A 16,267-nucleotide genomic window follows, 5' to 3' on the forward strand; every position below is an offset into this window, starting at 1 on the left:
TTGATTCTCTGTGCAAGAGAGGACAGAGCTGAGTATACTTCCTTAGAAGGCTGGCATCCTTCAACATCTGCAATAAGGCAGTTATGGCGAGCGCCCTCTTTTATGCGGTGGTGTGCTGGAGAGGCAGCATAAAGAAGTGAGACGCCTCACGCCTGGACAAACTGGTGAGGAAGGCAGGCTCTATTATAGGCATGGAGCTGGACAGTTTGACATCCGTGGCAGAGCAACGGGCACTCAGCAGGCTCCTATCAATTATGGAGAATCCACTGCATCCACTGAACAGGATCATCTCCAGACAGAGGAGCAGCTTCAGCGACAGACTGCTATCACCGTCCTGCTCCACTGACAGACAGAGGAGATCATTCCTCCCCCAAACTATGTGACTCTTCAATTCCACCCGGGGTGGGTAAACGTTAACATTATTCAAAGTTACTGTCTGTTAAACCTGCATTTTTATCACTCTTTAATATTGTTTTTGTATCAGCATGCTGCTGCTGGAGTATGTGAATTTCCCCTTGGGATTAATAAAGTATCTATCTATCTCTCTATCTATCTCTCTCTATCTATCTCTCTATCGCTATCTCTCAGCCAACACAGGGCGCAAGGCAGGAACAAACCCCGGGCAGGGTGCTAGCCCACCGCAGGGCACACACACACCAAGCACACACTAGGAACAATTTAGAATGTGGGAGGAAACCGGAGCACCTGGTGGTCCCAGATGGTCTTCTCGTTTCAGATTCTGTTGGACCTTCACTCCACTCCCAGGATTTTTTCACATCTGATAATCTGAAATGAAGAGCAATGCGTTACTGTCAGCATGCTACAAACTGTCTAACTTTACATAAACCATAACATAGAGCCTGTTCTAAAATGATATTCAAGTGTCTTTAGACATAAGTGATGAAGTTTTAATGAAGTTTATTCCTGTTCTTTTAACAGAGAAAAAGAAAAAGCTGCTGTTTACTGGAACATCTCAATGGATGTGAAACAGGAGACCTGTGATGTGGACGCAAATATCATGGAGAAAACTGTAAATATTAAGGAGGACTGTCAGTGGGAGTCCATCTACCTTAAACAGGAAAGTCTGAGCATCAAGGAGGAGGACAGTGAACTGCAGCCAGTGAGCATTAAAGAAGAACCAGAAGAGAAGTCTGTCAGTATTGAGACACATAACCATACAAATCTGGACATTGTAAAAGAAGTCCACTGTCATGATGGGTGTCAAGATGGAATGGTGACCAGGTTGGACTCTTCTCATAGCAGACACTGTTCATCTCCAGAGCCTTCTATCAATGTGAAGTCTGAATCATCAGAGTCTGAACCAATGAGGGCTGAGCAAACTGCATCTGTTAGAGCTCAGAAAAATAAGCGACCACCTTCAAAGAAGTCTAGAAAAAGTAAGTGCAAAATAAAAATGTGTAAGATTTAGGGTTGGGTCTTATGATTTTTATGAGAAACTTAGAAATGGAGTGAAAATACTTTATTTTATTGTGTGTTTTAATTTAGTGTGAGATTTCATCTATTGTTATGTAAAGTTTAGCAATTGGCTATTCTTCCATTATAGTGACTTTATTCAAAAGTCCTCAGCCTATCCTCGATAAAGAGTGCTTTACAAATGTCCAAGAGCAAGACAAAGGTATTGATCCCTCTGGAATTTCCTGGGTATCCATATTAATTCCTCTTAACAATGTGGTCTGATCTTCAACTTAGCTCCGATTACAGACAGCCTCAGTTGTCCTAAACTACTGTAATAACACAAACAACTGGACGGATTCTTGTCAGTCCTGAACACATCGTTTAAACATTCACAGTCCACTCACTGACCCTCCTATCTTTACAGACTGGTTGACCCTTCTTTAACAGTAATGACCTAAACATAACTTTTTGTAGCTACTGATCAGCAATGAATTTTAACCCATTCCTTCATTCCAAACCTTTTCAGTTCCTTCATCCCTGAGAGCCCTTTTCTGATCAGTTCTCTTTAGGTCAGGCCACAGCATCTCGTATCTCTTATTGGCCATTCCAGATCACCAGTTACCGTATGTTTAACCCTTTCTGTTTTTGATTTCTTCCTGTGTTTGGGCTCATTGTCCTGTAACATCACTCAACTTTTGTTAAGCTTCTACTATCCTGATATTTTTCGGTCAGATTTCTTGGTAATATTTTCAATTCAGTGACTGTTGATCATGTCAAGTGTTCCAGGCCACGAAGAAACATGCAGGCCAAACCATGATGCTCCATTCACCTTGAGTCTTTAGTATTAATGTCCACTTTTGTATTACCACCAAACATGGTGTTGCATGTTTTGTCCAAAGACTTCAACTTTTGTCTCATTCATTCATAGAACATTGTCTGTTCTGGAACATCATGATGATCTTTTACAAGTTTTAAGATGTGCAGTGATGGTTTTGCTAGAATGTGTTGAACTCCTTGGTGTTGTCCTTCTGTAAACTACATTCTTACACTTTTCTCCATAAGAACACATGGACAGAGAATTTCTCAAGTCCTGGAGACTTCTGCAGGCCCTTTGCTCTACCTGTCTAGGTTCCTATTCACCTCTGCTTTCATGCTGTGATCTTTGTGGGTTGCCCATTCCAGAAGTGAGTTTCCTCCATTTTTGTAGACAATACGGCTTTCTGTGCATTGATGGACACCCAAGTCTTCCAAAATTCTTTTATCACATTTGCCAGCTTTACACATCTCTTCAGTTCTTGTAAGGTTCTTGTGACATCCTTAAAGAAGTATCTGGATGAAACGTCAAACCTTTGGATTACACATTGAAGCGGTGGATTGGAGAAACAACTTAGACTGACATGTTGACATCATTCTTATATCATAAAGTGACAAAGGCTGTGTGTTCTGTGCTAGTCTGTGCTCCTTCTATGTGAGTGTGAATTAAATATGACTTTTGCTCCTAAACACTTTCGTTTTTTTTTTGGTAGTGTAACAGTAGGGGGCGCTAGAGCTCCCTTGAACCCTCAGGTACCACGCCAAACACCAGGTAAAAGTATAATATTTCTTATTTTTATTATAATATTGTGCACTAAGCACCCTCCACTCCACACTACACATACAATAAATCAATAACCAATACACTATTCTCAATCCTCCTCTCCCAGACACTTAGCCACCCTTCCTCCCAGCTCAGCTCAATGTCTGGGCTGTCCCAGAGTCCTTTTATACCCCCTGACCTGGAAGTGGTTCCTGTCCAACAATCCACAAGTCCTCATTACTTCCGGGTCAGAGTAAAAGTCCTTTTCTTCAACCTGGAAGCACGTCATTTCTCCTGTTCATGTGTCCAGGACGTACTTCCAGGTTATAGGGCACATAGCAGTCTGAGAGCCTCCCCACAGCGGCTCCCGGTGGTCCCCATGGTATCCAGCAGGGCTGCGCATACAAACTACAAGGTCCATAAGGCCCTGCTGGAATTCGGGGAACCTCCATGCTGTTGGGAGAGCTCCACCTGGCGGCCTGGAGGTGTGGGCCGGAATATTTAGCCGGCCATCCATCACAGTAGCTATTAAGGAGCAGTGAAGCAGTTTAATAGTTTTTAACTTTTTTTTTTCTATTTATGTTGCCTGAGCAGTTTTACCACTCCTCAGGTTGGCATGACTGGTCTGCCTCAGTGGTCCTCCCAGTGATGTTGTGTGGAGATTTGTGTTCATTACTGGGTGAGTCTAGGAGGAGGTGGCAGACAAAGAACAATCCATGAATGGCCCTCTCGCTCGTCTTGATCCATTCACAGAACTTGTAGAGATTGAATTCCCTAACGGCAAAGCTGGCACAGTGGCATACAAAAGTTCAGGCACCCTGGGCAAAATTTCTGTTACTGTGACCAGCTAAGTAAGAAAAAGATGACCTGGGGCCTCATGTATAAACGGTGCGTACGCACAGAAATGTTGCGTACGAACCTTTCCACGCTCAAATCACGATGTATAAAACCTAAACTTGGCGTAAAGCCACGCACATTTCCACGGTAACTCATACCTTGGTGTACGCAATTTCTCCGCTCGGTTTTGCAGACTGGCGGCACCCAGCGTCAAAGCAGTGCTACTGTTCCTGTGTGGTTACTCTTTCTTAGATCCACATCCACGGCGGCGGCTTTGTCAAATACACTGAAATTAACCGCATATCGTTCATAAATTTAATGCATCTGATTGTAATTAACCTGTAACAATATAATGGTCCACAGAATGGTCAAACTACTGTCCCTGTGTGCTCATCCTTTCTTTCTTAGCTCCACATTCCTGACGCGGCTTTATAAATACACTGAAATTAACTGCATATTGTTTATTAGTGTAATACATCTGATTGTAATTAACCTGCTGCAATATAATGGGCCAGGGAATAGCCATAGTATTCCAAATACCAGAACTGCTTTAGCGTTGTTACGCTCACTGCATCTTGTTCTTCTTTTTGCTGTTCCCGTTAAGGGTTGCCACTGCGGATCATTTTTTTCCATATTACTCTCACTGCACCACTCGGAGTATTTATATCACTGTATCTGAGTGTAAATCACAGCAGCAGATGATCGGAAAGAGAATTATCGGTATACAGTTTCAAGTACACACTACCTCAACCACGGCAAAAAGCGTCAAACCCTTTCCTGTACGGACCTCGCGTTTCAGAAACAGTTTCATCCCACGAACTATAAACGCACTCAATCACCTCACTGTAAACTTGCACTACAGTTATAATATTGCACAACCTGCGCTACTTTATAAAGCGCGTATGATGACAATATCATTTTTAAGATGAAATGCAGCAAAATATGTTGCTTATAGTATACAGATAAAACTTTAACTTCATTTAAATAATCTGTATTGCTAATAATTAAACATGTGAGGACACGGTGCCGCAGCGCTAGCTAGTTCACGGATAGCTCCTGCCTTGCGCTGTATTCTTGCTGGTGCTGACACGACACTGGAAGGATAGACGAATAGAATAATTAAACATGTACTACGAAGATATTTCAATGTTCCTTAAAAGTTTTGAAGAATCGGCGTTCTAAGCATACAAATGGCTTCACGTCTATTACAGAGCTGATTGTGTGGCGATTGGAGAAAGAAAAGTATGGACAGGAATTGGAGGTTAGTACGTTTGAAAGAGACAGTACTTCTGTAATAAATTATTTCATCGAAGGTCACACATGGTGCAACAAGCCTCTTGCGTGAGATATGAACAATCACTGCGCCACCGTGTTCCCATGTTTAATAACATGCTTTCATTCCTATCATCATGAAAATGATATCACGTATACATCTCAGTATTTTAATTATTCAGAGAGCTGTAATATCTCGAATGTAATGCATTCTGTGTCCTGTCGGAGAAAGAGAAAGAACGGAAGCACGTAGTGATTCACACACATAGAGCACATAGAAGATCAAACACAGAAAAAAGCATTTAACATGCTACTTGAGAAACTAGTAAAATAAACGATTTTAAGAAATTTCGAGATTAAAGTTGACATTTCGTGCTTTTTTCCCACTGTGTGCCTATGTTTTTTGTTTGTACCCTAATACGCTTTCATATGACACTCAGACGGTGGGCTACAACTCGCCTTTTCACAGCGACTTTGATATGTGATTTCGGGCACTGTGCGACTTTGTGAATTTGATCTTTCGAGTTTTTCCGACACTCTGTCACTCGATCAACTTTCTTTTGTTGATTATACCACTGTTTAAACCAACAAATAGCATGTTTTTCCTTTGCCTCCACTTGGTATTCGCTGAAATTCTTATATTTTCCTCTGTGCTTTTCCCATTGTCTTTTCACAGAAGGCTATTTATATTGATTTGCATATTCAAAGAGGCGTAATTCTGGGAGGAGTTGGGGCGGGACAGAAGGCGCGTGCACGTGCGTTACTTTTCACGCAAATCGGGATTTATGTAGTGGAAGAACGTGAAAGTATGCGTGCGCACAGATTCCTGCATCTGGATTTTTCTGTGCGTACGCACAATCCCGCTTTTGTGCTTACGCCATGTTATAGTGTGAGTTCTACGCACGGCGTTATACATGAGGCCCCTGATCTCCAAAAGGCATAAAGCTGAAGATGACAAATTTGTTTAATATTTTAAATAAGATTACTTTTTTATTTCCATCATTTACCTTTTTAAAATAATGAAAAGATAAAAGGGTATGAAGAAAAAGTGTGGGCACCTGCATGGTCCTTACTTAGTAACACCCCGTGTGGCAGAAATCACAGCCTGTAAACACTCTTTGTGGCTCGCTAAGAGTCTTTCAGTTCTTATTTGGGGGATTTTCACCCACTCATTTCCAAAAGGCTTCTAGTTCTGTGAGATTCTTGGACCATCTTGCATGCATTGCTCTTTTGAATTTTATACACTGTGAAGCCCAGGGTGTGTACAGCCACCCTAACCCGACACAGACAGGCAGGACACAAGTTTGTCCACACAGCACACCTTTATTTACAGGTGAGAAGCACTTTCTTCGCTCCTCACAAGAGCACAATGTCCACAACAACAAGCACAGTCTTTCTTGTCTCCAGTCCTTTTAACCTCCACTCCTCCTCACAGGTTTTTTTCCTTCTTCCTCACTACTCTGGCCATTGAATAGTGGTGATTGGCCCCTTTTATTGGGCACCCAGATTGACTCCAGGGGCCTCATGCATAACGCAGTGCATAGAATTCACACTAAAACGTGGCAAACGGACAAAAGCAGAAATATGCACAAAAAATTCCAGATGCATAAATCTGTGCGTACACCAACTTCCAAGTTCTTCTGCTCCATAAATCCCGGTCAGCATGAAAAGTAACTCATGTGCACACGCCTGTCACCACTTCACAACTCCTCCCAGAATTACACCTCTTTCAATATGCAAATCAATATAAATAGCTCTTAAGCTCAGCGTTCTGTGTAAAGACAATGGCAAAAGCACGGGGGGAAAATAGAAGAATTTCATCGAATACCAAGTGGAGGCAAAGGAAAAACGTACTATTTGTTGGTTTAAACAGTGATATAAACAACAAAAGAAAGTTGATTGAGTGACAGAGTGGCGGAGAAACTCAAAAGTTCAAGTTCACAAAGTCGCACAGTGCCCGAAATAAAAAAGAAGTTATCAGATATCAAAGTCGCTGTGAATAGGCGAGTCGTAGCCCACCGTCTGAGTGTCATATGAAAGCTTATTAGGGTACAGAGACAAAAAAAATAGACACACAGTAGGGAAAAAAGCTCGAAATGTCAACTTTAATCTTGAACTTTCCACTTTAATCATGTAGTTTATTTTGTCATTAAAGTAGAACATCATAAACTTCATCTTAAAATCATTTAATTTACTAGTTTCTCAAATCCCAACATAACTAAAGCAGCACGTTAAATGCTTTGTATTGTATTTGGGCACTTTTAATTCAAGACTATGTGCTGTATGTGTGTGAATCACTATGTGCTTCTTAAACAGGCTTTCTCTTCCTCCGACAGAACACAGAATCCATTACATTCGTGACATTACAGCTCTGTGAATAATTTAAATACTGAGATGTATATTTGATATCATTTTCATGATGACAGGAATTAAAGCACATTTTTAGACATGGGGACACAGTGGTGCAGTGACAGTGATGAACTGGCACCTCATCCAGAGATTGTTCCTGCCTCCATCAAGATGCTTGCTGAGCCGTGGGCGACCTTCGATGAAATAATTTATTGCAGCAGTACTGTCTCTTTAGAACGTGCTAACCCTCAATTCCTGTCCTTCCTTTTTCTTTCTCCAAGTCACCAATCACCACACAATCAGCCCTGTAATAGAGGTCAAGCCATCTGTAAGCTTAGAATGTCAATTCTTCAAAACTTTTAAGGAACATTGAAATATTTTTGCAGTACATGTTTAATTATTCTATCCATCCAGGGTCACGCCAATCCCAGCAAGAATACAGCGCGAGGCAAGAACATCACTAGAGCTGCGACACTGTGTCCTCACATATTAAATTATTAACAATATATATTATTTAAATGATGTTAAAATTTTATCTTCTTCTTTCGGCTGCTCCCGTTAGGGGTCGCCACAGTGGATCATCTTCTTCCATATCTTTCTGTCCTCTGTATCCTGCTCTGTTACACCCATCACCTGCATGTCCCCTCTCACCACATCTATAAACCTCCTCTTAGGCCTTCCTCTTTACCTCTTGCCTGGCAGCTCTATCCTTAACATCCTTCTCCCAATATACCCAGCATCTCTCCTCTGCACATGTCCAAACCAGCACAATCTCGCCTTATAAAGTGGCTCAGGTTGTGCAATATTATAACTGTATCGCAAGTTTACAGTGAGGTAATTGTACTTATAAGTACAAACAGTTCTACAAGGTGAACTTGAACTGATTGAGTAAGTTTAGAGCTCTTGGGATGAAACTGTTTTTGAACTGCAATGTCCCTACACAAAAGGCTCTGAAGCATTGCCGTATGAGAGCAGTTCAAATAGACAGCATGTACTTGATGCTGTATCCGGATAATTCTCTTTCCGATCAGCTGCTGTAGAGCTGTGATTACACACTCAGATGCAGTGGGATGAATACTTGAGAGTAACAAGGCTAAGGCTACTATGGTATTTGGAATAGTTTGGCCATTCCATGAACCATTATATTGTTACAGGTTCATTACAATCAGATGCCTTAAATTAATTAACAATATGTGGTTAATTTCAGTGTACAGTGAACCCTCGTTTATCACGGTTAATCCGTTCCAGACTCCACCACGATAAATGTATTTCTGCAAAGTAGGATTCTTTATTTATAAATCAAACATTTTCGCAGTTAGAGTATAGAAAACCTGTTTACGACCTTCTAAATACGTTTTTTAACATTATTAGAGCCCTCTAGACATGAAATAACAACCTTTAGTCACCATTACAGTTGTATTACCCAATATATACAGTAAGACAAAATAAGACATATTAGACGTTACAAATATCATATTATTATTGTACTGTACATTTAATTACACACACACACAGTTCTTATACACAACCACTAACCTATGAAGGCATGACCTCAGTAGGAGAGTCTTCAGGAGGTGCAGTATCTTCAGCAGGTGCGTCGTTGTCTTCTTCCGCTGAGAGTACTAGGAGTAGGCAGTGGGTGTCTGGGTGCGTGGCTGAAGAACATCTCGGTTTGCAGTTGCTGGCGCTGTCTTTTCATATGCGTGAGGAGGCTTTTGTAGGGTATTCTCATCTTTGATCATATCCAAGAGTTTCACCTTCTCCTGGATGGTAAGCATCTTCCTCCAGCGCTTAATTTCATTGTCAGAAGGCTTAGAAAAGCAGCACATTTAGGAGCCATCGTGGGGCTTAGATAAAAGTTCTCAGAAAACGCATGCGTAGTGACGCAAGTGTGTATGAGAAAAAATCATGATAGAGTAAAGCCTCAAAAGTTGAAGCGTGATATAGCGGGGGATCACATTATTTGATAAAGCCGCGTCAAGGATGTGGATCTAAAAAAGAAAGGGAAACCACATTGAAATAAAAGCACTACATTGACGCTGGGTGCTGCCAGTTTGCAAAACCAAGTGGATAACTTACGTACGCCAAGGATTTAGCTGGTGTGAAAACGTGCGTGGCTTTACACCAAGTTTAGTTTTTATACATTATGATGTGATCATGGAAACGGGAGTATGCAACATTTTTGTGCATACACACCATTTATACATGAGGCCCCAGGCGTCCAATGATCTTCTTCCTGCAGCACCTCCTGGTATGACGGAAGTGCTGCAAAACAGGGCCCTCCTGGCGGTGTCAATTGGCCCCAGCAAGGTTGAGCTTCCATGCTCCAATCCTGTGGCCCCATTGCAAGCCAAGGGGGCTGCCCTCTATCGGTCTGGGGGAGACAGTATCCAGAATAATCCTTCTCCCCCTGTCTTTCTGTGCTGAAGGCATCACTGCTGGGAATGGGCCCAGGCAGTCTGTCAAACCACAGGTTGTCATTAATGTTCAGATCAAGGAACTGAGAGAGCCATGACAAATCCTTAAGCTTGGGCCTCTTGTGGAGTCCATTGTGAATTCTGGGGTGTAGTTCTGATCATTATCCTTTTGTAGAAGCCATACTCTTTTCATTTTTAGATTTTATAGATGGTGTGATGTTTGCTTCAGAATTTTTAATATTTAATTGAATCCACTTTTCCCTCTACCAGTAAACATTTCCCGGTGCTCCTGGCTTGAACACAAGCCTGAAACGTGATTGATCTTCTCCCATCCTTAACAGTCAGAGTTGTTTTCTTGTCATGGAATTCTGTGTCCTTTTTCCTCCAAACACACCTTTGCACATTTGGCCAAAAAGTTATTTTTTGACTTCATCAGTTCACATGGTTTGGTTCCAAAATGCATCAGGCTTTGTTAGATGTTCATCTACAACCTTTAAATTTTGTGGTGAGGAAATGTTTCTTTTTATGGCTCTTCCTTGGAGGTCATATTTCTGGTGGTGTTGCTGTACAGTAGAACAGTGCATCACCACTCCAGAATCTGACTACAAAAGACCACCAGGAATGCTTTAAGACACAGGGGTTTAGATTTGCCATTCTAGCAATGCTATGAGCAGTTGTCTTGGAAAGTTGTCTTGGTCTTCCTGACCTCAACTTGATTTCCACCATTGCTGTTAACTGCCATCTCTTAATAACGTTACCAACGGAGGAGGTGGCTACTTGGAAACTCTTTGACATCTTCTATAGTCTTTTCCTGCTTTGTGACTGTAAATTATTTTATTCCTCAGAGTGTTAGACAGCTGCTTAGAGGAGGAGTCTGAGAATTTATACAGCTTTGAATTTTGCATCGCCTGGCCATTCCTAATGATGATTGTAAACAAGCCAAAGCCCTAAGGAGCTAATTAGGGTCTGACATCTTGGGGGGAAAAAAGATATCCGAGACCTCTGATCTCTTGGGGTGCACAAACATTTCTGGGGTACTCCTTTTTCACTCTGCAAATCAAAAATAAGATACAAATCTTGTTTAAAATGCAGAAAAGAATGTGTTATCTTTAACTTTATGGCTTTTGGAGATCCGTTAATCTGATTTTGACTTAACTATTCACAGTAACAGTTATTTTCATCAGGTGGGTCCCGACACATTTGCATGTCACTGTGTATGAGATGTCATGAAAGTGTTCATCTTGGTAATGCTACGTCTGAAAAGGATCATCTGCTTTGCAGAGTATATCGTGCACCCAAGTGAAGAATTAAATGACGGAACCCTTAAATTTCTAGTATAGAAAATGGTGGTGTATCTAAAATGATAAATTGCAATTATTTTTGAGGGATATTTTCGTCCTGTCCTGATCATATGTCTGGTTCTTTTCATACAGTGCCATTATTGACAGCTAAGACACATTTGTTTCCTTAGCGGTTTTCTTGCTTTTGCTGCTTTGCTGAAAGTCGATGTGCTCAGCTATGTGTTGTACCTAAACATTTCTCATCAAAGTAGTTGCAGCAAATGTCTTTGCTTTAAATACACCACAACTAACAAATAACTTTTTCATTTTAAACTTTATATATAAAATTCCTATCACATTTCAGATACTTTAAGATATTTCTTTTGTTTTTAAATTTTACTGATTTTCTTGTAATCGTTCCATACAAATAGATACATTTTTACAAAAAGTAGGATAGAAAACAAATCAACCCCCACCCCTGAGAAAGAGAGCATAGCCAACGGAGTAAAACTTAAAGCTTGTAAAAAATACATAAATTGATGAGTTTAATAGGCGGAAAAAGATAAATGGAGAAGAAAAAGAAATGGGAAGAGAGTTACTTCCTCAGTGCTTTAAGAGCTTATTCTAAAATATTATTGATTAGATCCTGCCAGGTTTTGAAAAAGTTATGCACAGATCCTCTAACTGAGAATTAGATTTTGTTCAATTTCAAATAATATAAAACATCAGTATCCCACTGACTTAAAAGAGGAGAGTTAGGATTCTTCCAGTTTATTAGCAAAATAAGTCTGCGTGACAATAGTGTAGTGAAGGCAATCACAGTTTCTCCTTCTCCACTTTAAGCCCCTCTGTGAGCCCACCAAACACAGCTGTTAATGGGTTAGGAGGGATCGAGACACCAAGGCTGTCTGAAAGGCACTTAAAAATGTTTGTCCAGAATGATGTTAATTTGGTGCAGGCCCAAAACATGTGACCCAGTCAGGCTGGGACTTGATTGCAGCGTTCGCAGGTTGGATCTTGCCCTGGAAACATTTTGGACAACTTTAAGTGAGACAGATGTGCTTGATATATAATTTAGAGTTGAATAATTGTATGCTTTGCACATATGGAGCTCGAGTGAATTCTCTGCATTGCTACCTTCCACTCCTTTTATGATATGTTGAGTGAGAGATCTTTTTCCCATTGTCCTCTTGGATCTTTGAAAGGGAGGAATTGTAAAATAATTTTATATATTGTAGAAATGCTGTCTGAGTCCTCGAAACTGAGAAATATTTTTTCCAGCATAGAGGAAGGTGCGAGATGAGGTAAATCGGGCAGGTTCTGTTTAACAAAGTTTCTAATTTGAAGATTGTGAAAGAAATGTGTTGCTGGAAAGTTAAATTTGGAATGTAATTGTTCATAGGATGCAAAGATGTTGTCTATATAAAGATCTCTAAGCAATTTAATCCCAAATGTTTTCCAGATATTAAAAACTGCATATGTTTGCGAGGGTTGAAATTGGTGGTTCATATGCAGAGGTGCCACATATAAAAGATTCTCCATCTTAAAATGCTTCCTACATTGGTTTCATATTCTTAGTGAGTGAAGCACAACTGGGTTATTTTTGTATATTGGCAATAACTTGCATTTATTAGGACACAAAGCAGGGAATATAAAGAAGTACTGCAGGATTTTATTTCTATTGCGGACCAAGCCTGTGTATGTTCATCCATTTGTGTCCGTGTCCAGGTTTTTATAGCTTGTATGTTTGCTGCCCAGTAATAAAACTGAAAGTTAGGTAGAGCCATGCTACCTTCTACCTTAGGTCTTTGTAGGGTCGCTCTTTGGATACGTGGATGTTTTGAGTTCCAAATAATTGAGGTTATGGTTGAATCTAATTGCTTTAAGAATGATTTATTGGTGTATATTGGAATATTTTGATATAAAATAAAAGCTTAGGAAGGATATTCATCTTAACAACATTAGTTCTTCCAGCTAGAGTGAGATGAAGGGTTGACCATCTATGCAAGTCTTGCTTAATTTTTTCCATACAGACGGCAAAATTTTGTTGTTACAGAGCTTTGTTTACTTGTGATATTTATCCTTAGGTATTTAAACTGATCTGCAATGATAAAAGGAAAGGTGTCCAATCTAATATTGTATGCTTGAGAATTCACTGGAATGAGCACACTTTTATTCAAATTAATTCTGAGACCAGAGAGATCTTTTGAAATTCTGTAAGTGCTGTTAAGACTGCATACACAGTATTTTGTGGGTCTGATATATACAGTACCATATCATCTGCATAATCAGAAATTTTCTGTTTGTGTCCTTCTCTGATGATCCCCTTTATCTGGTAAGCATTTCGACAGTGAACTGCCAGTGGTTCAATGGCGATTGCAAATAGCAATGGTGACAAGGGGCATCCTTATCTGGTACCACGTTGTAGTCTAAAGTAGGCTGAACAAATGTTGTTAATACAAGCTGAAGCTTCTGGATTGGTATAGTGGTTTGATCCATTCACAAATGTTGGGGCCAAACCCAATTTTCTCTAATGTAGTGATAGGTAGTTCCATTCAATCATGTCAAATGCTTTTTCTGCATCCAACGATGATAATATCTCTGGGGTCTTTGACTTTGTTGGTGAATATATTACATTAAACAGGCGTCGAAGATTGGAGGCTAAATGTCGACCTTTAATAAATCCAGTTTGATCTTGTGATATTACCGAAGGCAGCACTTTCTCCATCCTTCTAGCTAGGTATCTTAAAACCATTATTCAGAAGTGAAATTGGCCTGTATGATGCACACTGTAATAAGTCCTTATTTTGTTTAGGGAAGACCATGATTAATACTTGGTGAAACGTTTGAGGTAGAATTTGATTGTCTCTGGCTTCTGTAAATGTTGCTAATAAGAGGAAAGCTAGCTGAGTGGAGAATTTCTTATAACATTCTACAGGGTAGCCATCAGGGCCTGCTGCTTTCCCGCTGTGAAGTGACTTTATAGCATCTAGTATTTCTGATAGCGCCAGAGGTTTATCCAATTCCTCTGCACTGAGAGTATCTATTTGTGGTATCTGTAATGTATCCAAAAATGCATTAGATTGTGTGTTGTCTTCTTTAAGATATTTCCAAACAGCAGTTATTTTCTTCATCAGTTTTCACGCTGTGCACTCTGTTAGTGCTGCGCGTGTCCTCAGCTTAACATATTCCATTTCATGAAATCGGTAGACCAGTAAACCAACTACAAGCTGATTTCACAATAAACAGCAAAAACTGGGCACTTTTAATTCAAGACTGATTAATTTGTGTAACACAACTGTTTAATTCAGTTGTATTTCTTCTTTATAGCGCTCTTCATTGAGTGCAGGCTTGGACTGCTTGATGTTTAAAGCCATAACAGAGATAATAATTACATACATGAACCCACACATTGGATCAAATAGACAGTAAAACCTGGCAAATTTTAGCTTAGTCAACATAAGTAAGTCCTGAGAGTAGATACCCTTTAACATTATAATGGTGAGTATAAATGTCACCAGCGTGTCACAAAGGTTACCAGTCCTGGTGTCACCTGCCACTGCCCTGTAGAGCTGAAACACCAACAGCTGCGCTCTTCCTCGGTTTTCTCATCTTCTAATTTTTCTCCGAGGTCACTGCAGTTCTGTAGGCCTGTGCACTGAGGCGTCACTCATCCATTGCTCTCTTTTGCTTTGGTGAATGAAAGAAGACATTTTGTTGTTTGTTTTGGTGTCAAGTGGTTTTAGTTCAAGTGTGGATAAATGTCAGGGCACATTCTAATTATTGAAGGTACACTTTTCATACTTGGCATGGCATTCTGTTTTATATAGTACCCTCCATAATGGCTGAGACAATGAAACATTCTTCTTGCATTTACTCCTTTAATCTACTGTTTCAAATTACAAATTAAATAATTCAGATGTAATTAAAGCACACATTACTGATTTTCATTTAAGGGGATTTGCAAACATTTCAGTCACACCTTGTAGAAATGACAGCACTTTTTTGGAATCGTCCTCCCATTTCAGGGCACCGTAATGTTTGGGACAATTGGTGCCAGAGGTGTTTGTGATTTCTCAGGTGTGTTTCATTGTTTTAGTCATGCAGGCCTAAGACACCTCAGCTTACTCCTACCTACAGACTACCTTTGGTCTTTGTAGTTGCCATTGTTCAACATGAGGGCAAGAGCTGTGCCAATGAAAGTCAAAGAAGCTGGAAAATAATAATGAAATCATAAGAGACATCGGAAAACCTTAAAATTACCCAATTCAACTGTCTGGAATATCAATAACAAGAAAGAACACACTGGTGGGCTCAGTAATCACAAAGGGACTTGTAGGCCAAGTAAGACCACCACTGCTGAAGACAGCAGATGTTGCTGCAGATTTCATTTTGATCAGGACTTGCATACCCTGATGGTAACGATATTTCATGTATCTCTCTACCGTCTTAAGTATACCATCCCATACAGATGGCATTACGTGGCTCAGGGTGACTAAGAGATTCCACACCAGTCAAGCAGTTCACACTGAAAAGCCGCCATCGCCAAATAACCCACAGCTGTTAAGATCTGTAAGAGAACTGGGATTGTGTGATTTCTGCATGGTGGTCTCTGTAATGAAGGCTGCAGTTCAGCACACACTTCAAAGAGGATGACAGTAGGGAGTCTAAATCAGCTAAGTCATCATCATGAGCCAAAATGTCATTGTGATACATCAAAACTCACTTCTTGTGTAGCCTGTCAAACATCAGAATGTGAAATGTGTAATGAAATGAGATTTTCTATTCAGTTCTTCGTTTTTCCACCTGGAGTTGCTAAATTGCCAACACAAATAAAGTCTGCATGGGACTTACAAATGCTCTGAACTTTAGGGAAGCTTTGAGACAATTTAAATGGCAAGTTCTAGTTTTATAAATCCTAACTTTTCATAAAAAACAGTTTTTATATATGTGGCCAAGCATAAGGAAGTTTTATACATGTGGCTCTACTGAGCAGTTGTAATAAAGGACATAACATTTAAAAATTAAGTGTGTTTTCCAAGTACAGCAACATTTTTATAATTGCTTATGCTGATCAAAGGTTGTTCCTAATTTCAGCAATCATGTATTTAATGTGAGTT

At 40.1% G+C, this 16,267-nt stretch overlaps 3 protein-coding genes across 3 annotated transcripts in view; 2 read left to right on the forward strand and 1 right to left on the reverse strand.

The window, feature by feature from the left end:
• LOC114643402 (zinc finger protein OZF-like) overlaps positions 1–16,267 on the forward strand; it is a 719,868-nt gene that overhangs the window by 374,083 nt on the left and 329,518 nt on the right. Inside the window, exon 2 of the mRNA XM_051921851.1 lies at positions 940–1,397. Within this exon, the coding sequence (XP_051777811.1) occupies positions 940–1,397 (458 nt within the window). The remainder of the gene's footprint in view (positions 1–939; positions 1,398–16,267) is intronic.
• LOC114642086 (zinc finger protein 664-like) overlaps positions 1–16,267 on the reverse strand; it is a 396,955-nt gene that overhangs the window by 298,880 nt on the left and 81,808 nt on the right. The window lies entirely within an intron of this gene.
• LOC114642003 (zinc finger protein OZF) overlaps positions 1–16,267 on the forward strand; it is a 1,360,360-nt gene that overhangs the window by 92,264 nt on the left and 1,251,829 nt on the right. The window lies entirely within an intron of this gene.

The sequence above is a fragment of the Erpetoichthys calabaricus genome (genome assembly GCF_900747795.2).
Source record: "Erpetoichthys calabaricus chromosome 1 unlocalized genomic scaffold, fErpCal1.3 SUPER_1_unloc_27, whole genome shotgun sequence".
In the NCBI taxonomy this organism is placed as follows: Eukaryota; Metazoa; Chordata; class Cladistia; order Polypteriformes; family Polypteridae; genus Erpetoichthys; species Erpetoichthys calabaricus.